A 24,374-nucleotide genomic window follows, 5' to 3' on the forward strand; every position below is an offset into this window, starting at 1 on the left:
TTCAAATAACATTGACAATTCAAATAAGTTCATGTAACACAATGTTTGGCCATCCAATAAAACAGAGACATTTTGGTCTTATGACAGTGTAACGCTAACGCTTTGACTGGGTAACTTTGTTACTCAAAGTTACACCAGACAGTAGTTGAAAGTGACGCTGCCATGAGTCTAATTCCTAATCCCTTGTTCCAAAGTTTAAAGTTACACATTCAAAATACAAATACTACATTATCACTGTTGTGACGTCTATTCTTCTTCTGATTCCAGCTCTTCCTCCTCTTTCTTCTTCATCTTCTTCTTGGTCAGACAACCCCTCGCACAATGGTGTGTGTTCTAAAAAGGGGTTAGGGCAGTTCCTCTTCTCGTGTTTTGTCATTCTCTTGCAATTCTTACACTTGCGTTTGGGTTTTCTAGCCAAGCCCAGTGCTTTTGTTTTGGTTGATAACATTCTTTTACCGCTACCCTTGTTTTTCGAATTCTTAGCTGGGAATATTGTCACCACCTCACTAGCCTTACAATGTAGAATTTTTTCCATTTGTTGATTTTTATTGAACACTTCCCCTAACGGTGATAGCTTATCTTTAAATCCCCTAATTATAGTGGAGAAGCTTTCAACATCAGTCACACCTTTGCCTCGAAGTAGCCCTACGGTCTGATGAACCTCCGACCACATTATTGACATTGTAATTTGTTTTCCATCGATGATTTCCATGTTGTCTGTCACGTCACCATTACAATTGAACATCCTTACTCGGAGACACTCTTTCGTCCATCTTTTTACAACATAATCGTCTGGTATAGTCTTCATCCCATTTGCTAAAAAAAATCCATATTATATGGCGGCATAGGATACTGGTTCTTTCAAACATTGTACAACTGCAGCTTGCTTTACGTGTACCTGGGTCATCAGTTAAGGCTATCATGTAAGTGTGAATGTTACAAACAGTGTAAGTGTAAATGTGTTTGTATTGAAGTATATGTATTTTGTAAGTGTAAATGTCATTACATGTAAATGTCTAATGTAAATATAAATGACAGCAAGTAATTCATAATCTGTAATTACCTGGACTGTATGCAACTTCAAATTTCTTTCCCCTAGACGAATCTTTGACAGTAGTTATGAAGAGTCACGGACGAGGGCACATAAGAGGGGGAGGGGGTGAATTAGGTGTCTATTTAAAATTTTAAGCTTAATGAAAGCTTCTTTTAAAACTCTTAAACACTTTAAACAATGCTTAGAAGAAAGGAGAAGTCGATACTTAGAACTAGAGAGTTAGAAGTATCAACAACGATTCAGCAAGCAGAAGTTACAGTGTACTCAACAGTAGATTCTGTAGATAAAAACGTGAGTAGAGTGTGCAGCGGAAATAAAACGAAATAGACACGACTAACGATGTTTTTTAAAAACTGGTTCGGTCACTACTCCGCGACCTACGTCCAGCGCTATTTTATTAAACGTCTCAGAAGTAAACTCATACAAACTAAGACCACCCCGAATAATAAAACAACTCCCCAACCTACTCCGGTTGCTAATGCTTAAAAGCTACTCCGCTTCCAAGACTTTTGCTTTGGGCTATTCCGCCGAAAGACTCATTGCTTAAAGCTACTCCGCAATAAGAATTTTGCTTTGGGCTACTCCGCCGAAAGACTTCATGCTCAAAAGCTACTCCGCTTCGAAGACTTCGTGCTTAAGGATAACTCTATCCTAAGACTTTTGGTTCTACCCGTTTGTTACAAGACCACTTATCTCAATGTTGTTCACTCAATTGAACGGAGGAGATAAAATCTAAGTACAAAACACGGGATCCTTGAACACGACTAAAACGACTAGGTGCAACAACAAACTCAAGTAAAAGAATCAAAAGATAAATAAACAAACTTGCAAAAGATTCAAAGATTTTGAAATGATAAACGGTTTTGCAAAGTTGATTTACTCGATTGAAAGCTTAAGTCTTTTTCAGTTTAAAACTCGTTTGTTGCACACTTGTAAAAATGAATTAAGTAAGCTATTTATAATGTTCAAGTAGTATACTTCACATTAAAATATCTTACACTCATAAGCACAAGTGATTAAAATAATGTAAGTAGTTTGCTTGGGCAACATGCACAAGCCATCCGAATTCTTTACCAAGCAACTGAGTATTCTTCCTCAAGAAATCGGTGCCTAAGATTGCAAGAAATCAGATTGTGCACACACACAAAAATAGACTGGGTTTTTCAACAAGAAACAAGCATAAATGGTTGTGTTTATGGGAACCATAAACATTTCCATAAATGTAAAGCAAACAACCCATTTATGGTAAGTGTCTTATTGTGCAAGCAAACTCCTTAGCAAGTCATTGAAAGCTCAATTTTCTTTAAAAGATTTCAAAATATTTCCAGAAAACATTTGTGAACATTGAAAGCACTTTAACAAAGATTCAAATATTTTCGAAATATTTCTTTCAAAGACGAGCCTTGATTAACTGTTGACTCAACTGTTGTTTTTGCACCTAAACGTAAATTCGTGTTAAACGATCACCTTACAACACATGACATTAGCACTAATGATAATCTTCATCTTTGATCTTCATGATGACATTCTTGATAACCTTGAATTGACAATTGGAGCTTCATGCTACATGGTTAAACTTAAGAGGCACACGATTAAATAACAAATGAGATTAATTTGTCTTAAGGCATCATCAACACTAGCTTAATCAAATTGGATTTCTTCAAGTTACCTCTAGCTCGTCTCTCTCAGTGAAACCTCCGGTTCTACATGTATCAATTGAGTATATGGCCTCTTCCTTGAAGGTGTAGAAAGCTGAAAAGGTGTACACCTTTGCACCATGACTCTCTAACGCCAGATGTGTTGACGTCTTCGCGGACGAGTGCTTATCACTGTTGTCAAGCTGCTTTTGTGTATGTCTTTGTTGGTCCATGGCGCTCTCAAAACGCATCCAAAATTCAACAAATGTTTCTGACTTATGCTCAAACCACTTAAAAAAGCTATTTTCGCTCTCGGATCTTTGAGTCGTCCTCATAACAGACGCCATCTTCAAGTCTCTACAATGCGCAATCACCCACTGTCCCCTTATAGCATACGTGTCCGCAAAACAATCATTGGCACCAAGACCATGCTCTTCAATAATTTGCTCCCAGATAGCATCGAATTCTGCTGCTTCAAGCTCCTTGTCCCATATAATATCATTAAGTTTACACATGAAGTCAGAATAATCACTCCTAGAGACACCAAACTTACTGGGCACTTTGTTCATTATATGCCACATACAAAACCGATGGCACGCCGTCTTGAAAACAAGAGGGACAGTATGATAATACCCGGGTCCTGATCTGTAATTATGTACTAGGGTTTCTTACCCCCCCATTGCATGTAAAAACCGGCTAAAAACCCAATTAAATGACTCATAATCTTCCCTTGTAATTAGAGCCCCACAGAACGTCACTGATCGTTTATGGTGATCCACACCGGTGAACGGTGTGAAAACCATCGAATACTTATTTGTGGAGTAAGTTGGGTCGAATGACACCGCATCACCAAATATCTTGTAGTTCTCTCGGGCAGTACTGTCCACCCATATAGCCCTACGGAGGCTGCCATCATCGTCAATATCGTAGTCAAAGTAGAAACCTATTCTTGTTTCAGCCATTTCCTTAAAATGGTCTACGAACAACTGACCATCACGATCATGAATGAAACATTTAACATCCCTATGGAAGTTCTTAAAATCATTTAAGCTTGCTCCAACATTTTCGAATCCATTCACGTGTTCTTTGCAGATTTTGTAGGTCCTTGTTGCTCCTATCTTCAGCTGTCAATTAATAACATATATGACATATTTAATGTGAATTGATTTATTGAATTAGTATTGACAGTAATGATATATTACTAACCCTTGAGTTCAAAACGATTATCATCTTGTGATAATCTGTTATGTTGCGCGATAATTTCTAGAACTCTCTGTCCTTAAGTGAAATAAGCTCGTGATTGTGACCCTAGTGGTATCGGTCAATTAATAGAACACCATTCTTCCTATATAGACTTCTCCTCGCTTTACATCCCACCCTCGTGACTCTGGTTCTCCTCTGTGAATTCGCTCCAACTAGTCTGTCACTCTGAACTTTATTTGGCGCCTTGTGAGTGAAACCTTCTCGATTGCAAACAATAAGCTTTGACTTTATCTCTCCGACACGCCACTTTTTCGTTGTGTACCTACGCACATCAAACCCACAAGCAATGACGTATATCTTATAAAATGTTACCGCGCCCTCTATCCCCACAAACTCTTGCCCGATGTATGGTGTAAACCTCTTTTCAACCTCCCTGCACAGTTCCTGCCTGTCAAGCTGCACTGCATTTTTGTTAAGTGAATCTTTAAATAGAACATGTCAATACAGTTCACAGAGTGTAAATGTTAAATCTAAGTGCAAGCGTAAAAGTGTAAATGTTATGAAGTGTAAGTGTAAATGTCATCAGATATGAAGTGTAAGTGTGAATGTTTTTAAACAATCCATTTATCTGAGAGTGTGAATGTAAAGAGAAGCAAAGTGTAAATGTTAAGTGCAAGTGTAAATGTCGTCAGATATGAAGTGTAAGTGTGAATGTTTTTAAACAATCCCTTTATCTGAGAGTGTAAATGTAAAGAGAAGCAAAGTGTAAATGTCATCAGATATGAAGTGTAAGTGTAAATGTTTTTAAACAATCCATTTATCTGAGAGTGTAAATGTAAAGAGAAGCAAAGTGTAAATGTCAGCAGATATGAAGTGTAAGTAAATGTCAGCAGATATGAAGTGTAAGTGTAAATGTCATCAAAAATGTATTGTAAGTGTGATGTTCTAAAAGTGTAAATGAGCAATATCAGTGTAAATGTCAATATATGTGAAGTGTAAATGTGATGGTCTGACAACAATTATCAATTTTTTAAATAGTTGAATTTTGATTTTCATGCCCTTTAATTTGAATAGTCTAATACGTACAATTTTGATTATTCAAAATAATCAGAAGTGAAAACTGGAACAATCAAAATTAAGTTTCATATCAAAACTCAAAACTGAAACAAACAATGAGTCCTCATTTTCAAACGGACAGTGTAAGTGTAAATGTTAAGATATGGACAGTGTAAATGTGATGATCTGAAAGTGTAAATGTAAATGTGTCAAAAATACGTTGAAAACTGAAACAATCAAAAATAAGTTTCATATCAAAACCCAAAACTGAAACAAAGAAACCTCATAATCAAAAATAAGTTTCATATCAAAATGCAACAGTGATATTATTTGTACAATCTTAAAATATTATTTGTACGATCTCAAAACACATAATCAACATTAAACACATAATCTGAAAATATTATTTCTACAATCTTCATATGAAAATGGTGAATGTAAACTATAAATCAAATGCAAGTGCTAGTGTAAATGTAAATGTTAAGATAAACACAGTTTAAATGTGATGTTCTGAAAGTGTAAATGTCCAACATAAGTGTAAATGTTGTCAGAAGTGAAATTATGAAGAAATCTAAACTTCATTTAAAACTCAGCATCAATATTCAAAAGTGTAACAGTGAATTATTCATTCAAACGTGTAAACTCAGCATCAAAATATGAAGTTGTCACTGGAAACAATAAATACAATGAAGAAATATGAAAACGGTGACTGAAAACAAGAAATACTATGACATGCAGATTATACATTCAACTGGAAATATGAAAACGGTGACTGAAAACAATAAATAAAATGAAGAAATACCATTGATGCCATCTATTATCTGCATGTTTGCGATGATTTGCAGGTTTTAGAGAGAATTGTCACTACTACAAATCCAGACAACTACAACGCCCCTTTAACAACGTTTATGCACGAAAATCACAATAGACGTTGTAGAATGTATGGCGCGATTTTTACTAAACTTAATTACAACGGGTATGGTTATATAACCGTTGTTATAAGTTTTAACAACGGGTTAAATTTGCACAACCGTTGTTAATAATTTGGCGCAAAATTGGCGCAAAGTTAGTGAAAAGTAATCACAACGAGTATTTTTAAACCCGTTGTTAATACTTATTTGACAACGGTTGTTGATTTACAACCGTTGTTAAAACTTATTTAACAACGGTTGTTGTTGAACAACCATTGTCAATACTTTCAATACTATAAACCACACAAACACAGATCAGCTACAGCCACAAAACACATACATAACCTAACACAAACACAAACACAGACAAACACAAACACAAACACAACAAACACACTTTCTCATCGTCTCTTTCTCTCTTTCTCATCGTCGCTTTATCATCTCACCGTCACTGTTGGTTTCATCGTCTCTTACTTTCTCTAATTATCAGGTAAATCTCGCCGTCACTGTTGGTTTCATCGTCATTGTTTTCTTTTTTTAATTATTTCATTTGCATGTATATATGATGGGTTTTTATCGATCATTATTATGTTATTATTCGCTTAATTAGCTCGTAAAACAAATTAAATAAAATAAAACAAAGAAGAAGCAAGATGATAGAGAGGAATGCATGATAAACTTAATTAATAATTCATTAATATATATATATATATATATATATATATATATATATACATAAATTAAAAAAAGAATTACATTTCTAGAAATGCAATTCTTATATTTTCATAGAGAGTCTTATTCTCTTCTATGATATCCCTCCTCTCCTCCTTAGCTATTTGGAGGTTTCGTTCGCCATTCTTGCTATATCGTCATATAGTCGCAACAACTGCACGCTCTCTCAAGCCATTTCTTTTGGCGTCTTTGAGTGCGGCTTGAGCATCCACAAGATAGCTCCTAAAATTGTCCTCGATGTGGAGCAACCGGCGGATGAAGCTGTTGTTGTTCTCGGTCATAGTAAGAGTTTTAAGGATGTAATCGTTCATTTTGTTGATGAACTTTGGAGTTGTTTGAAAGATTAATTAGGGGTTGGAGATTGTTTTAGCAGTTAGGGTTTGAAGATAGTGAGATAATGGAATGGTGGTTGAGATAATGTATATATTTATACTAAGTAATGTGTCCTTTGAGTTGTTTTTTAACTAATATAATATATGTATGTTTAGGAAGTTGTGCCATAATCATCATATCTCCCTGCTTCAAATCTAATGTAAACCCTTCTCATTCCATATATTGTCCATTCATATGCACAGTACAGGGATGGCAGTAATAATGCATGCATCGGAATTATAACGGGCCCCGTAATTATGCATGCATCTAGTAATATTTAATTTTTTTTTTATTTTGTAAAAACAAACAACAACGGTTATGTAGATACAATCCGTTGTCTTTAGTTATAACGACAGTTCCTTGTAAATTAACCGTTGTTATAACTTTCCCACTAAAATTGAGTCACACTTTCCACAAAGGGTTTTGATACTTAAAACCGTTGTTAATAGTTTTAACAACGGGTTGCTTAAGAAAACCAACCGTTGTTAAAACCTTTTACAACGGACGCTTTAACAACGTCCGCTATTTTATATAACAACGGTTTTTAGCCGTTGTTATAGCCTGTATCTGTAGTAGTGTGTAGCTGAATTTTGAGCGTGGAATAGAAAAACTCAGTTTTAGAGAGAAGAATAGTATATAGAAGGTGGATGATGACGTGTGTCAAGAAAGGAATTAGGTGGGTTTTGAAACATAGTACAGAGGATATAAGATTATCCGTCAGTCCATTACTTGGGAAGAACAATTATCAGACAAAAGAGTGCCTCTTTCCTATCTAAGCTTTTCCCTTTCCCCCCTACCTATATTTTCTAAACAATCTCAGCCTTAGATGTTGTCCATCTAAAGGTCCTTATAAGGACTTAAAAGATGCAATGGACTCATAAAAACTTCTCTCTCTCTCTCTCTCTCTCTCTCTCTCTCTCTCTCTCTCTCTATATATATATATATATATATATATATATATATATATATATATATATATATATATATATATATATATATATATATATATATATATATATATATAGGGTCGGGATCCGGTGAGAACCACTAACATAATGAGAACCGTGAGAACCCTTACCAAATCATCATCAAATCTTGTTCTGAAAGTTTTGATGGATCATTTACTCTTAGTTTAGTTTATTCAAACACATTTTTAGTATAGCTAAACAAAATTTATTGATTTTTTTTAACAAAATATAAACTTAATGTACAAAAATACAATTATGTAAACTAAAATGGCTATAGATGCACGAAAATAAATATTAGGTGCATGAAAATTGTTACATGCATGAAAATGATTACCAGGTGCATGAAAATATCAGGCTCTAAGTTCACGAAAACGAGTTCTAGGTGCATGAAAATTGTTATATACAATAAAATAAGTAGTAGGTGCATGAAAATTATTAAAATGTTTCTCGTCTCGATTTCCGTCAATAATTTATACTTTTTGGACCAAGAAATATGTTATCTAGCCATAAAATTCTATGTCGAATCCAAATATGTCGTTATTTTTCAGAAAAAAAATATGTAAGGTAAAGTTCTCAAGGTTGGTGGTTCTCACTGGATCCCAAATATATATATATATAGGATCTCGTGCGAACTTAAAATTCGATGCGAACTGTGCGAACTAACATTAAAACCAAAACACAAACAAACACACGCGACATTCTACCACTCACCTATACTGTATACAGACCAAATCTCCCAACAACCATTACATTTTCACTCATCCCCTATAGACTAAAAGAATAACACATCTGTGTTATTCCCGCTCAAGTTTCCCGCTCATCTTTCCCCCCATACAGAATATTCCCTTCTAGAATATTCCCTTCTAATATATTTCCCTATAGTCAAAATATTTTAGTCAACCCATATATGGAATATTTCTACTACAATATTTTACACAATTAATAATAATATTGGCGTTAATCACTATGCTCCCATATATAGAATATTTCTTATAATACGTTTTATATATAAAAGTACATTTACATTAAATTAAATTCATATTCAATTTATTAAAATAATATTAATACATTAAATCTCTAGAATTAACCCTTATAAAATTACCGTGTTATAGCACGGGTTTCTATACTAGTTTATTATCCTTTAACTATCCACCTGGTCTCTTTCATTCACCACTATCTCGCCGGCGACCACGGAACTCCGGCCACACCTAATCGTCACTACCATTTACTTATCCAACATCCGGCGTACCAGATGTGTCGAGCACCGTCGGACCTTTCAGATGACGCCGTCGAAGACCATCGATTAATAGCAGCCACCGCCACCAACGGTGGAGTACAAATTCATAGGCGTGATTTATAAGAGAAGAATTTGAGTGGACGACGATGGCTCAATCAGATCTGTTATCGTCGGAGTGGACGCATAGTGCTTGGTTCTTTAATTAAAATGAAATAAAATGGCAGGCCTAATTCAAATCTAATTTTGGTAGATCTTTATTTAAAATGAAATAAATGGATTACTTATTGGCGGCAGTGGGCGAAAATCGTCGGTGGTAGTCGATTTGTGGTGAAGCAAGTGTTGGTGGTGAATGATTTCAGGTAAGGATAAGTGGGAGTAGGCGTGGTTCTGGATTTGAGAATGGGGGTGACGATAGTGAGACAATTCTAAAGACTAATTGAATAATTTATGGTAGTGGTTTCGATTGGTTGCGGTTGTGTGGTGGTGGTAGGCTTGCGGTGGTAAGATGGTGGTGGTAGCTAGCAGTGGTGTTATTTTGCTCATCATTCCAATTTCCAATAGAGATTAGTAGATGATATGCCAATTCTAAAGTTATACTCCCTCCTATTCGGGGTTTTCTTCCCCTTTGATGCGGGCACAAGATTTTAGGAAATGATTAAAGAATGAATAAAGAAAGATGGTGGGGTTTGTGAATTGGAGGGAGGAATGAATAATTAGGAATTAAATAAGGAATTGTGAATTAGGTGGGGTTTGGTGATAGGCATTGTTGTTAAACTCCCGATCCGGATCATAGGATCTTACGATTCTACGATCCAAAAAGTGATGACCGATCCCGATCCTAGGTAGGATCTTAATTTTGTAGAATCTTACGATTCAACTTGTGTCAAATTTTTTTAAAGTAGAATCTTAACCCGATCCTACGATTATACGACCCGATTCTACATTCTTAACATCTCAATTTTTATCGTTACTAAAATTTTATATATGACTTTTAAGATAGAAATCTATTTTAAATGAGAATAGTTAGTAGACACATGCTAAGATAATAGCGTTTTGAAATTTAAGTACGAGATTTTAACATATTTTGATAACACAATTATGTATTTTAGTTAATTTGTAGGATCTTACGATTCTACGATTCGATCCTACCGATTCGATCCTAGGAAGCTCATCGATCCAAAGTAGGATCTCGATCCTGACAACATTGGTGATAGGAGAGAGGGATGAATAAAATAATAGTAAAAGTTGGGTGGGGTTTGATAATAGGAGAGAGGGATGAATAAAATAAGAGTAAAAGTTTCCAAAATAAGAAGGGGAAGAAAACCTGAATAATCCGTTTAAGGAAATAGGGAAGAAATAGTGAATAGGAAGGAGTATGAAATATACCTGGTATTTGTTTTTAATTGGTGTGAGCCTGTGAGGTATCTACTATTGACAATAGTTTTCTTACTGCCTATGTTCTTACAAAGGAGTAAGGAAATGGGTGAGGAAGAATTTTGTTAATAAAGTGCTTATGGGTTACTGATTGGTCGTGTATGCACTTGAGCTTGTATCAACTATCCTTAATAATAATTTAATAAATATTTTCGATGTCGCCTAATTTCACCTATTTTTTTCCCGTCCTAAATAAGGATACTCGTCCCTCTCGTTTGATCCCATTAAATTGCGAGATACAAACCTTTAACATTTTAGATACACTAGTTTAAGTTGCTAGATACATACCGCTAGTTAGCAAGATACACTCGTTTAAGTTTCTAGATACATATCTATAACTAACTAGATATACTCGTTTAAATTTAGATACATACATTTAACTATCTAGATACACTCCTTTAAATTGCTAGATACAATTATTTAAATTGTTAGATATATATCTCTAACTAGTTAGATACACTCATTTATATTGCTAGATACATACCTCTACTTAGCTAGATACACTTCTTTAAGTTGCTAGGTACACTCCTGTAAATTGCTAGATACATGCCTCTACCTAGCTAGATACACTTCTTTAAGTTGTTAGATACACTCCTTTAAATTGCTAGATACATACATTTAGCTAGTTAGATATACCCTTTAAGCTACTAAATACACTTTTAAAGTTATAATAAGTCAGTATCTTTTATTCCTCTAAAGTTGTTAAGTGTCATCTTATGCATTATTTGAGTTATATATTATGAACTTTTAAGTTTTATGGTTTTGTTACTCTTATGTCACTCTTAATCTAGGTAGACTAAGGCCCTGTTCTTTTGATTTGAAATTGTCAAATCGAACTAAATGAATCGAATCGAATGGAGTCGAATCAATCGATCGAATCAAGTGAATCAAGTGAATCGAAATAATAATAAAAAGATTATATTAATAATAATACTAAATATTATAATAAAAATAATACCAATAATAATAATAATAATAATAATAATAATAATAAATATTATTATAATATTATTCATTAATAATAATAATAATAATAATATATTAATATAATCTAATAATAATAATTTAATAAGATATATAAAAAATAAAATAGTAATATAATAATAAATATAGTAATAATAATAATATACTAGTAATATAAATGATAACATTATTAATAACAATATAATAATTAATAATAATAACTAAAAAATAAAAATAATATAATAATAATAGGTCTAATATAATAACTTATTAATATAATAATATTAAATATAATAATAATAATAAATATGTGATTAATAATATTAATAATAATGAGTATGTTAATAAAATAATAAATATAATATTATAACTTATTAATGTAATAATATTAAATATATTATCAATAATATTAATAATAAGGAATATATTAATGAAATAATAAATATAATATAATAATAATGATGATAATAATGATAATAATAATAATAATAATAATAATAATAATAAATATATTAAATATAAATATAATAATATAAACAATACAGATGAATTATTAATAAATATAATAGTAATATAACAAATATAAAAATAATATAATAACAATAATAATAATAATAATAATAATAATAATAATAATAATAATAATAATAATAATAATAATAATAATAATAATAATAATAATAATAATAATAATAATAATAATAATAATAATAATAATAATAATAATAATAATAATAATAATAATAATAATAATAATAATAATAATAATAATAATAATAATAATAATAATAATAATAATAATAATAATAATAATAATAATAATAATAATAATAATAATTGAGAGGAGAGAGAGAGAGAGAGAGAGAGAGGCGACATGCGATTGTGCGATCCTGCGTTTCATCACTGCCACCGTCCGTCTTCACGTCCGTCAGTCACTGCCACCCTTATCACCGTCGCCTTTTCACGACGTCGACGTTGGGTTCGCCGGTGTTGATTGCCGTTTGCTTGTCGTCAGTTGTGTGATTCGTTATTAGGGCATCGTGTTTCTTGCCTTCGCTCTACCGTCGTTGGCTGCCAACCACCGCCTCACGTCGACCATCAGACCTCACGTCGTCAGTCAGGGGTGTGTTGGTTGGTGGTTTTTGAACGGCGGCTGCTTTGTTGGTGGTTTTTTTTTAGGGCTGCGGTTTTCGCATTTAGGTTCATAGCCGTCTGTTAGCGGTTACTGCATCCCATAGCCACCACCCTTTGACCTCCAAACCTCACGTCACCGGTCCTGGCTGTGGTGGCCGCCGCCTCTGCCCTGCCTTGTTCCACCGGTAAGTTTTTTTTCCAGTTTTGCGCTTTAGGTTTTGCTTTTGGTGTTTTATACCTTTACTGTTGCTGATGCCGGTGGTCTGCTACCCGTGGGGTGGTTCCTTTTATACTTCTGCTGGTGTCCGGCCACTGCTCTTTCCCAGTAAGTTGTGGGTGTGGTGGGTGTTACGGACTTTTGTGGTTGTTCGTGTATGCCGTGTTTGTCGATCACCAACGGTGTAGGTCGTGTGGTGGTGGTCAGCTAGGCTACCTTCTAGGCCGCTGGTTAGTTTCTTTTTTGGCCTCTGGCTGCTTGTGTGTGACCGGTGTTGTGGTTATCTCCGGGTGGTTTTCTTTGTGGCTATATTGTATGCCGTGTGAGTTGGTGGAGGGGTTTCTTCTCCATGCCCGAGCTTGTGCGGTACCATTGTCCTTTTTCGGGTCTTCATGGGTGTCGGGATGGTTTCGGTAAGGGCCTTACAAAGGCAGCCTGGCAGAAACATTTACAGGTCCGACATTGTCATGACGGTGCGTTGGACCTTACGCGTCAGACTCTTACTGATAGTTTGACTGTTTATTCCAATGCCGAGAGTTCTTTTAGACGGATGGGGCTCTGGTTGTGTGGGGTGTGTTTTATGACCCGTACTATTAGAGCAAGATGTCGGCATAGTCGGGGTGATTTTGTGATGCATACGGAGTGTGTTGATGGCCTTTACACCTTCCATATTCATGGTATTCCGAGACTTTTGGCTCCTTCTACTTCGATTTCTTCTGATGATAGTGTAGAGCTCGTTCAGTGGTCTATATCTTCGCTGGATCGTTTATTGTCTTTAGGCCTTCGCACCGTGAAATCTATTCCTCCTAAGTTCCGTCTTGGGTTTACTCGGGCTTTGAAAGGGGCCTTGGATGCGGTGTTTGATGCCCCTAGTGATCTCTCCTGCTGGGTTCGTTTGCTTGTTCTACCACTTTGTTTGCTCAAGACTTTCGCTCCTCGGAGTAATCATGAGTGTCGGACTGCTATTCGGCGTCGGCATCAGGAGGAGAGTATTGCCAGGGCTATCCTTGCTTGGGGGGCACCTGGGGGGGAGGGGGGGTTTGTAGTTGTTACATGAGTGTTTTGATGAGGGTCCTTCTTCATTTTCTGTGGATGAGGATCTGGATTTGAGTGAGCTTAACCTCCGCCATTGTCGGCGGAAGATTTCTGATGGCCATTATACTGCTGCTGTACGGGTGCTTTCTTCCTCTGGGGTCGCCCCCTACTCCGATGCCACTCTCATGGCCCTGCGTGAGAAGCATCCTGTCGGCCCGCCTCCTTCATTGCCTCCTCTGTCTGGGGATCATCATCCTCTGGTCGCTTCTTTAGCTGTGGTCTTGGATATGATTCGGAGCTTCCCTCGTGGTACTTTCTGTGGGAGGGATGGTTTTCGTGCCCAGCACCTTATGGATTGTTTGAGTGGCGCTGCTGTGGCTATCACCGATGATTTGATCACTTCTATTACTAGGGTGGTTAATCTTTTTCTTGAGAGCCGGTGTCCTCTTCCTCTGGGTGAGTACATTGCCAGCGCCCCTCTCACGCCACTCTAAACCGGGTGGTGGGGTTCGTCCTATTGATGTTGGTACGGTCTGGAGACGGCTTGTCTCTAAGGTTGGTGCTTCTATGGTTGGTCCGTCTTTATCTTCTTATTTTGATGGGCTTCAGTTCGGGGTGGGTGTGTCCGGTGGAGGAGAGGCTATCTTGCATGCCTTGAACCGGCTCATTGAGGATCGGGGGGGGGGGGCTCGGTGGGGCTTTCTATGTTCTTTGGTTGATTTCCAGAATGCGTTCAACCTTGTTGATCGTTCGACCATGCTTCAGGAGGCCCGCCGTCGTTGCCCGGCTCTCTCCCGTTGGGTGGAGTTTTGTTATTCCGGTCCGGCCCGCCTTTTTTATGGGGAGCACTGCTTGTGGTCTTGTCAGGGTGTTCAGCAGGGTGATCCGTTGGGCCCTTTGCTTTTCGCTTTGGTTTTGCATCCGTTAGTTTGCAAGATCCGGGACACTTTTGACCTCACTTTACAGGCGTGGTACTTAGATGATGACACCATCGTGGGTGATACTTTGGAAGTGGGGAAGGTCTTGGATTTGATTATGGTGGATGGCCCTCTTTTTGGATTGCATCTTAATGTCTCCAAGACGGAGGTCTTTTGGCTTGTTGAGGATCCTCGGAGTTGACTTCCTGGGGTTTTCCCCCCTTCTATTTCTCGGCCATCGCGTGGTGTTACTGTTTTGGGTGGACCTGTCAGTGCTTGGTTGCGAGGATTGAGGACCCGCAATGCGAGTTGCTTCTTCTTCGAGCTTGTACTGGTATTTCCAAGCTTTACTTCTCACTTCGTACTTGCTCCCCTAGTGTTTTTGGGTCTGTCCATCTTCCTTTTGATGCCGCTCTGCGTTCTAGCTTGGAACGTATTGTCACCGCGTCAGGGCCGGGTTTTGGGGATTGGCAGTGGCGCCTTGCTACATTCCCTTTTCAGCTTGGTGGTCTTAGTGTCTATGCGGCGGGAGATGTTTTATTTTATGCTTTTATTGCGTCCCGCTTGCGGTCTCATTGGTTTTGCGGCTAAGCTCCTCGGCCCTTCTGGTATTGTAGCTGCTGGCCCTGCTTTTGATGATGCCGCGCATGTGTTTACTGTGACTACAGGATCTGGTGTTTTAGGTAATCCTAGTGAAATTGCTGCCCCCAAACTTATGAAAAAATTGGCAGACATTTATTTCGCGACGGTTGCTGCTGCCTCGGAGTCTGTTTTCTCTTTGACGCCACGCCAGATTGCTTTATGGCAGTCTCGGCAGGGTTCTCACTCCTCTGATTGGTTGCGTGCGGTTCCTATCTCGGGGTTGAGCCAGACTATGAATGGGAGGACTTACCGTTGTGTGCTGGGGTATCGTCTGGGTGTTTCGTTATTCACGGTATCTAGGCCCTGTCCGGCTTGCTTTCGGGTTTTTGCTGAGGATGTTTTTGGGGACCACGCTGTTTCTTGTCTTGCATCTTGTGGGCGTTAAACATCGGCATAACCTTGTTCGGGACACTCTTTTCGACATCTGCTATAGATCTGGTATTACTGCGGGAAAGGAGATTGATATCGGTTTGGTTGATGGACATGGTGGCCCTCTTCGTCCTGCGGATTTATTGTTTTATTCTTGGGACAGGGGGCATGATGTGTGCGTTGACTTGACAGGTTCTTCTCCTTTGACTCAGACTGGGATGACGGATTTTGTGCCTGGCCAGGTTGTCGCTGATGCTGCTCAGCGAAAGTGTGCTAAGTATGGGGATTTGTGCGCGGTGGCGGATTACGGTTTCCTTCCTTTCTCTTTCTCTTCACTTGGGGAGCTGGGTTCGGATGTTGTTGCCTTACTCAAGCGGATCCAGAAATTCTCGGTATCTCAGGATGCGGGGGCTCGGGTGGCCGCTTACATTTTTACTAGACTTAGCTTTGCTATTGCTAAGGGTGTGGGAGCCCAGATTGTATCTCGGCTCCCCACCAATTTCATGTAAACTATTATTTTTCTTTTAATGAAAGCTGCGCGCATCCTTATAATAATAAAAAATAATAATAATAATAATAATAATAATAATAATAATAATAATAATAATAATAATAATAATAATAATAATAATAATAATAATAATAATAATAATAATAATAATAATAATAATAATAATAATAATAATAATAATAATAATAATAATAATAATAATAATAATAATAATAATAATAATAATAATAATAATAATAATAATAATAATAATAATAATAATAATAATAATAATAATAATAATAATAATAATAATAATAATAATAATAATAATAATAACAATAATAACTACATTATAAAAAATAATAATAATGATATCAATAAGAATAATAATAGTAATGTTGAAATAAACTAATATGAACTGAACTGAACTGATCTTAACTGAACTGAACTGAACTGAATGGAGCTGAACTGAACTAAACTGAACTTATTAGAACTGAAATTAAGTCCCAAAAAACAGGGCCTAATTGTGTGGTAAGGATTGATTGATTCTTTGTTTGATTTCGAGTGAGTGTTTTCTGAATACATGTGTTGTTTTAGCAGTGCTACTGACTTCTCCTATTTGTCAAAGTCGTTATTAGCACTCGCCTTCTCTTTGTGTGGGAAAGTATATCTCTGCGCAGCCTTGGTTTGTTACCCCGATGACCCCGAACTCGAGTCTCAACCTTTCGGGGAAGTATATGACCCGGATAACAAAGACATCAGAATGAACATCTTTCTTATATGGGGAGTTCCACTTGTCCCATGGGTGCCCTCATTATCTATCGGAATGAACATCTTTCTGATAGGATCTCTGGGATATCAGGCGTTTCTAAGGTCTTTCATATGTACAGCAGTGATGCTGCTCTACTGTCCACGCAACTTATGATGTTGCCCATCACAATGGAATGGAAGAAACGACGGAGGTGGGGAAGAACAATAATGACGGGACATTGTGATCCGAAGCTTCTACATTTCTCGCTGTCTGTCTATTTTCCACTATCTTATTTTTGCTGGCTTTATGACAGCCGTATATCTGATTTAAGTTGGTCATATTTGTTATTGGCTTCAGTAGTTAGATTTGGAAAGCGGGCTAGTTAGTTAAAAAGCTGTCACATTTCTAGGACTTTGTGTGTGTAATTTTAGTTGGGATTTATTTGATAATCCCTGAAGTTAGTCAGTGATGATATTGATTGTTGGCAATTGCAATATCTAATATTTCGACTTGTGCATTTGTGATGAGAGCAAGTAAGTTTGGATGGTTAGTTGTTAGATTAGGATTTTGGTTCAAAGTAACACCGGATTAACATCACAATAAGACCAGAACAACAGCACAATAACATGTGGTAAAAGAAAGGGTAAAAAATCAAAGTAGTAAAAAAATGTAAGTGACACCGAAATAACATCACAATAATACCAGAATAACAGCACAATAACATGTGCTAGAAAAAAGTAAAAAAATCAAAAGTAGTAAAAAAAATAAAAGTGACACTGGAATAACATCACAATAACACCAGAATAACAACACAATAACATGCAGTAAAAAAAGAGAGTAAAAAAATCAAAGTAGTCAAAAAAATCAAAAGTGAAACCGGAATAACATCACAATAATAGCAGAATAACAATATCACCAGAATAACAACACAATAACACGGGGTAAAAAAAGAGAAAAATAAATCAAAAGTAGTAAAAAAAATCAAAGTAACACCGGAATAACATCACAATAACACCAGAATAACAGCACAATAACACCTGATAAAAAAAAAGAGTAGAAAAATCAAAAGTAGTAAAAAAATCAAAGTGACACCGGAATAACATCACAATAACACCAGAATAACAGCACAATAACACGTAGTAAAAACAAAAGAGTAAAAAATCAATGTAGTTAAAAAAATCAAAGTGACACCGGAATAACATCAGAATAACAGCACAATAACACGGGATAAAAAAAAAAGGAAAAACAAATCAAAGTCGTAAAAAACATCAAAGTGGCACCGGAATAACATCACAATAACACCAAAATAACAGCACAATAACATGCGGTAAAAATAAGAGTAAAAAATCAAAGTAGTAAAAAAAATCAAAATAGTAAAAAAATCAAAGTGACACCGGAATAACATCATAATAACAGCAGAATAACAATAGAATAACAGCACAATAACACGTGGTTAAAAAAAAGAAAAAAAAAATCAAAGTCGTAAAAAAAGTCAAAGTGACAGCAGAATAATATCACAATAACAGCGGAATAATAATAACAGCACAATAACATGTGGTAAAAAAAAAGAGAAAAAAAAATCAAAGTCGTAAAAAAAATCAAAGTAAAAAAAAGCATAATAATACTAGGTAAAAAAATAAGGGTAAAAAAAATTTCAAGTAAAAAAAAATCTGGTACAAAAAGAAAAAGAAAAAAGGTAACATAATGAGAAAACTAGAGAAAAACATAAGAGAACAAAAATCAAAGTTGTAAAAAAAAAGCATAATAACACGAGACGAAAAAAATAAGAGTAAAAAAAATTTCAAGTAAAAAAAAAATGGTACAAAAAGAAAAAGAAAAACATAAGAGAAAAAAAAAACCAAAGTTGTAAAAAAAAACATAATAACACGAGGTAAAAAAAGGAGATAAAAAATTAAAGTAAAAAAAAAATAGCACTAGAAAAAAGAAAAAATAATGACAGTGATTTTATATGACATGTTAGATTAGATCTTGGCCATTCATCTCTAATATAATCTAGTGGTTGAGATTTCATCAAAGTACAAACTCACAACTCACCATAAGAAACCAAACTTACAAGATCCTCTCTCTCTCTCTCTCTCTCTCTCTCTCTCTCTCTCTATATATATATATATATATATATATATATATATATATATATATATATATATATATAGGATTAAATGAGTCCTCCTCTTACTTGTGAGTCCATAAGTCCCATTATGGGCCATTGAATCTCAAAAATAAGGGGCTAAGATTGAAAGGCCAAATTATGTTTAATTACACCCTCTCTTATACTCTACCTAATTAATCACTAACCTATCTAATTAAACACTGCCCTTTCTCTCATTTCCCTCATTTAATCATTATCACAAACCACTCATCTCTCTCTATATCTCACATTCTGTCATCAAACCAAAACAAAACAAAAAACCAATAAAACCCAAAAAACAAAACCACTAATAAAACCAAATAAATCAAAAAAAAACTTCCTCACCACCACCCACCACCCGCCCACCGGACATCCACCACCAATCTCCCTCCCGACACCCACCACCATCGGCCATCTCCCCACCACACACCCCCACCTCCCTATTCACAACCCACGGCCTCCACCCCAACCCACGACCTCCGCCCACACCCCACGCCGCACACCGCAGCACCACGCAGCCCATATCTGGGTTTTCTTCTCCCACGTGACCTCCACCCACACCGCCTGCTTCAGCCCCCACCGCCTCCTCCTTCCGCCTTTTTTTTTTCTTTTTTTCTTTTTCACTATATTTTCAGATATCAGTTTCACTGTTTAATTTGGTTTGTTGTTGGTGTCAGTGGTAATGTGTGGTCTAAATTTGGACTAAAAATACATTATTTACGACTAAATTTGGATTAAAAATACAATTTTGATCTGAAAATACACTATTTATACATTATTTATAGAATTTTGGTGTAATACACTAGTTACACAATTTATATTTTGAGTCGTTAATATTGTTCAATTTCAATTATTGTCCACTAAAATGTAACTTTAGTAAATTGATAGTGTATATCTTTTATCATTTTATGAGTGTAATTTAGTTCACAAATGTGTAATTTTAGTCCATAAAAGTGTAATTTTAGTCCACAAAAGAGTAATTTTAGTCCACGGAATTGTAATTTTAGTTCATAAAAGTGTAACTTTAGTTCATTGAGGGTGTAATTTTAGTCCATAAAAGAGTAATTGTAGTCCACAAAAGTGTAATTTTAGTCTACTAAAGTGTAATTTTAGTCCATAAAAGTGTAATGTTAGTCCACAAACGTGTAATTTTTGTCCATAAAAGTGTAATTTTAGTCCACGGAAGTGTAATTTTAGTCCACAAAAGTGTAATTTTAGTCCATAAAAGTATAATGTTAGTCCACAAATACGTAACTTTATTCCTCTTATGTGTAACTTTAGTATACAAAAGTGTAATTTTAGTCCACAAAAGTGTAATTTCAGTCCATAAAAGTGTAACTTTAGATTATTGTGGTTGTAATTTTAGTCCATGACGATGTAACTATAATCATTTTAACTCATTTTTATATGAAAATTTGAAAAATAACAAATATAAAAAAAGACCAAAACATCAAAATTGAAAAAAATAATAATAATAAAAAACGCAAATGAAAAAAAAACGGGTCAATGAAAATAATTTTTGAACTATTTTAGTAGATCAATGAAAAAACCGGGTCAATGAAGAAAGTGTAATTTTAACGGAAAAAAGTGTAATTTTAACGTCAAAAAGTGTAATTTTAACAGGAAAAAAAGTGTAATTTTAACAGAAAAAAGTGTAATTTTAACGGAAAAATGTGTAATTTTAACGTTAAAAAGTGTAATTTTAACAGGAAAAAAAAAACTGTGATTTTAACCGAAAAAAGTGTAATTTTAACGGTAAAAAGTGATATCAACAAAAAAAAAGTAACAAATGAGATTTAAAAAATCAAATCTGAAAAATGGTAAAACAAATCAAAGATCTAGTGAAAAAAAAGTAAACAATGAGATTTCATAATTAATAGATTTGGTACTAAAATCAAACAAATATAAAAAAAAGACCAAAACATCAAAATTGAAAAAAAAAACGCAAATGAAAAAAAAAACGGGTCAATGAAAATAATAGTTGATCTATTTTAGTAGATCTAAGATCAAAATAAAAGAAACTCACAAATTTGAAACAAGATTGTATAGCAAAACGATATTTGCGAAAAAAAACAACAAAAAAATAAAAACAACATCTAAACATTAATTTTTTTTTTTTTAAAAAAACAAAATCGTCGGCGGTGGTGGTGGGGATGGCGACGGTGGTGGTGTCGGGTGGGTGGTGGGTGGTGGGTGGTGAATGAGAAATAGATGAGTAAATGATTTATTTGGATTTTTTATTTGTTTGGTTTTTGGGGTTTTTTTTTCTTGGGTTTTTTTATTTTTTGGGGTTTTGAGAGAGAAGAGTAGTGAAATGTGTGAGATGAGAGAGAAGTAAGTGAGTGGAAAATATATATAGTGAATTAGTGTTTAATTATGTTGTTAGTGATTAATTAAAATGTGTAGGAGAGAAAGTGAAAAATTAGTGTTAATGGTGCTTTTTGGTTTCAATCTCCACCATCCAAATTGGATGATCCAAGGGCTATAGTGAAGACTTAGGGACTCAAAACATATGAGAGACTTATAAGAACTTTACTATATATATATATATATATATATATAAATAGATATAGGATCCGGTGAGAACGATCATTCGGTGAGAACGGTGAGAACGCATATCTATTATAAATACCACCTACACCGCTTATTATTTATTAACAGCAAAACAAACACAAACCGTATCTCACTCACTCCCCCACCCACCACCGGCCCCTGACTCCGGCCACAACCATCCAGCCTCCGCCGACCACCACCACCAGTCGCCGGCGTCGAACTTACCATCATACTCATCGTTCTCTTTACAAATTCCATTATTATTAATTATTTCACTTAATAACTGTATCGATTCATCACATTAAACTAATTTACACTACATTTTACATTATATTTTTTCAAATCTGAATCCCTAAATTCCCTGATTCCCTAAATTCCCAAAAATGTCGTTACATCCATTCAATATCCATTTTTGTCGAAGTCGAAGTCGATGGAGATGATGATAATTCAGAGGTTGAGTTGTTGATTATTTTGTCCGCTGATCACTTATAAGGACTTGTCGGAAGCATCAAGTAATTGTGGTAGCGGGATCGTTCAAATATGAGAGGTGTTTGGAAAGATGAAGCTGGTGGTGGAAATGGAGAGAAGAGAGAGGGAAAAGGATCGGGCGGTGGAGATGAGGAGAAAATCAGACCGAGTTAAGGAGGGTGAATCGGTGTCTTGATCGGTGGCCGAGTCGTCGAGTTTATCGGCAGTGTCGAGTTTGTATTTCCCCATCTCGTTCTCCCTCGACCCAAAAATAATACAAGGGCATTCCGATAATCAGGTAAGAAATTTTCTACATGTTTATTATTGTGGGTTATTTTGAAAGATACTGCAATTCTGAAGACACGGGCAAAGCAAATCTTACAAACATGGGTTTAAACCAGATAACCTGGATTGATATAGGAAGGGGGGTGAGACTCAAACATCAGTTTAATCCAAACATCTTGGATCGGTATAGGAAGAGGTGCTGCTCTTAGTGTGTTGCCTGGAATTTGTGGCATGAACAATTCACAAATTTGATCCATTTGTAATTTGGTTCACAATATGGAGGACTGACATGAGCTCCATGTTTGATACCGGCTGCACTAAAGGCGTACAGGACAAGATTATACAGTGGTTACTGACTGCGGGAAACCGCTAACTGAACCATACCCATAAATTCTAGACACATTTTATGTAAAAAGTGTTTTGTTTGTTAGTTGAATTTTGACTTGTAAATCATGAATTAATAGGCAAGGAAAGTGACTAGTACTAATATTAGTGTTTTTAATTCAAATTGTGGGTAGTGGAGTGAAATAAAAGGTGATATATATTAGCATTGTAGTTTACGTCTCCGGTCACTAGCGGTTGCCACGGTGAAGATTGGGGAAAGTGTACCTAAGATCGGAAAAAGTGTATCTACATTATTGTAAAGTGTATCTAAAATTTATGTGAAAAAATGTACTTATTTCATTGTGAAAAAAAAAAGCGTATATGACATTTGGTTAAGAAAAAGTCTATCAAAAAATTGTACCTATGCTAGCAAAAAGTGTATCTACAATCTTTAAAAAATGTACATAGAATGAAATTCAAAAGTGTACCTAGAATAAAAAAAGTGTATATAGAATTCACTTAAAAATTGTACTTAGAATAAAAAAGTGTATCTACATTCTTAAAATACGTATATAGAATTTTGGTAAAAGTATACCTACTTTAGTTAAAAGTGTATATGAGATTTGGTTAAAAAAAAAAAAAGTGTATCTACATTCTTAAAATGCGTATATAGAATTTTGCTAAAACGTGTACCTACTTTAATTAAAAGTGTATATGAGATTTGGAAAAAAAAAAAAAGTGTATCTACATTCTTAAAATGCGTATATAGAATTTTGGTAAAACGTGTACCTACTTTAATTAAAAGTGTATATGAGATTTGGAAAAAAAAAAGTGTATCTACATTCTTAAAATGCGTATATAGAATTTTGGTAAAAAGTGTACCTACTTTAGTTAAAAGTGTATATGAGATTTGGTAAAAAAAAAAAAAAAAAAAAAAAGTGCACCTTTTATATATATTCTAATGTATCTAGTGCGTTCTCACCGTTCTCACCGAATGGTCGTTCTCATAGGATCCACCTCTATATATATATATATATATATATATATATATATATATATATATATATATATATATATATATATATATATATATATATATATATATATATATATATATATACAAGATCCGGTGAGAACCACTAACATAATGTGAACCGTGAGAACCCTCACTAAATCTCCCCGAAATCTTAATTCGAAAGTTTTGATGGATAATTTACGCTTAGTTTAGTTTAATCAAACACATTCTTTAATATAACTAGACATGATTTTTTTTTTTTTTAAGAAAATATAAACTTAATGTACAAAAATACAATTAGGTATACTAAAACGGCTATAGATGCACGGAAATGAATACAAGGTGCATGAAAATTGTTACATGCATCAAAGTGATTACTAGGTGCATGAAAATAACGGGCTCTAGATGCACGAAAACGAGTTCTATGTGCATGAAAATTGTTAGTTACATGAAAA

At 34.9% G+C, this 24,374-nt stretch overlaps 1 protein-coding gene across 1 annotated transcript; it reads right to left on the reverse strand.

The window, feature by feature from the left end:
- Positions 1–223: 223 nt before the first annotated feature.
- On the reverse strand, positions 224–5,777 carry LOC141618155 (protein FAR1-RELATED SEQUENCE 9-like). Its single transcript, XM_074435260.1, has 6 exons — positions 5,753–5,777; positions 4,069–4,376; positions 3,364–3,815; positions 2,724–3,225; positions 899–1,016; positions 224–816 (listed from the first exon to the last, which is right to left on the reverse strand). Exons 1-6 carry the CDS (start codon positions 5,775–5,777, stop codon positions 224–226), a joined length of 1,998 nt encoding a protein of 665 aa, XP_074291361.1.
- Positions 5,778–24,374: the final 18,597 nt, after the last annotated feature.

This window comes from Silene latifolia, chromosome X (assembly GCF_048544455.1).
Source record: "Silene latifolia isolate original U9 population chromosome X, ASM4854445v1, whole genome shotgun sequence".
Lineage (NCBI taxonomy): Eukaryota > Viridiplantae > Streptophyta > Magnoliopsida > Caryophyllales > Caryophyllaceae > Silene > Silene latifolia.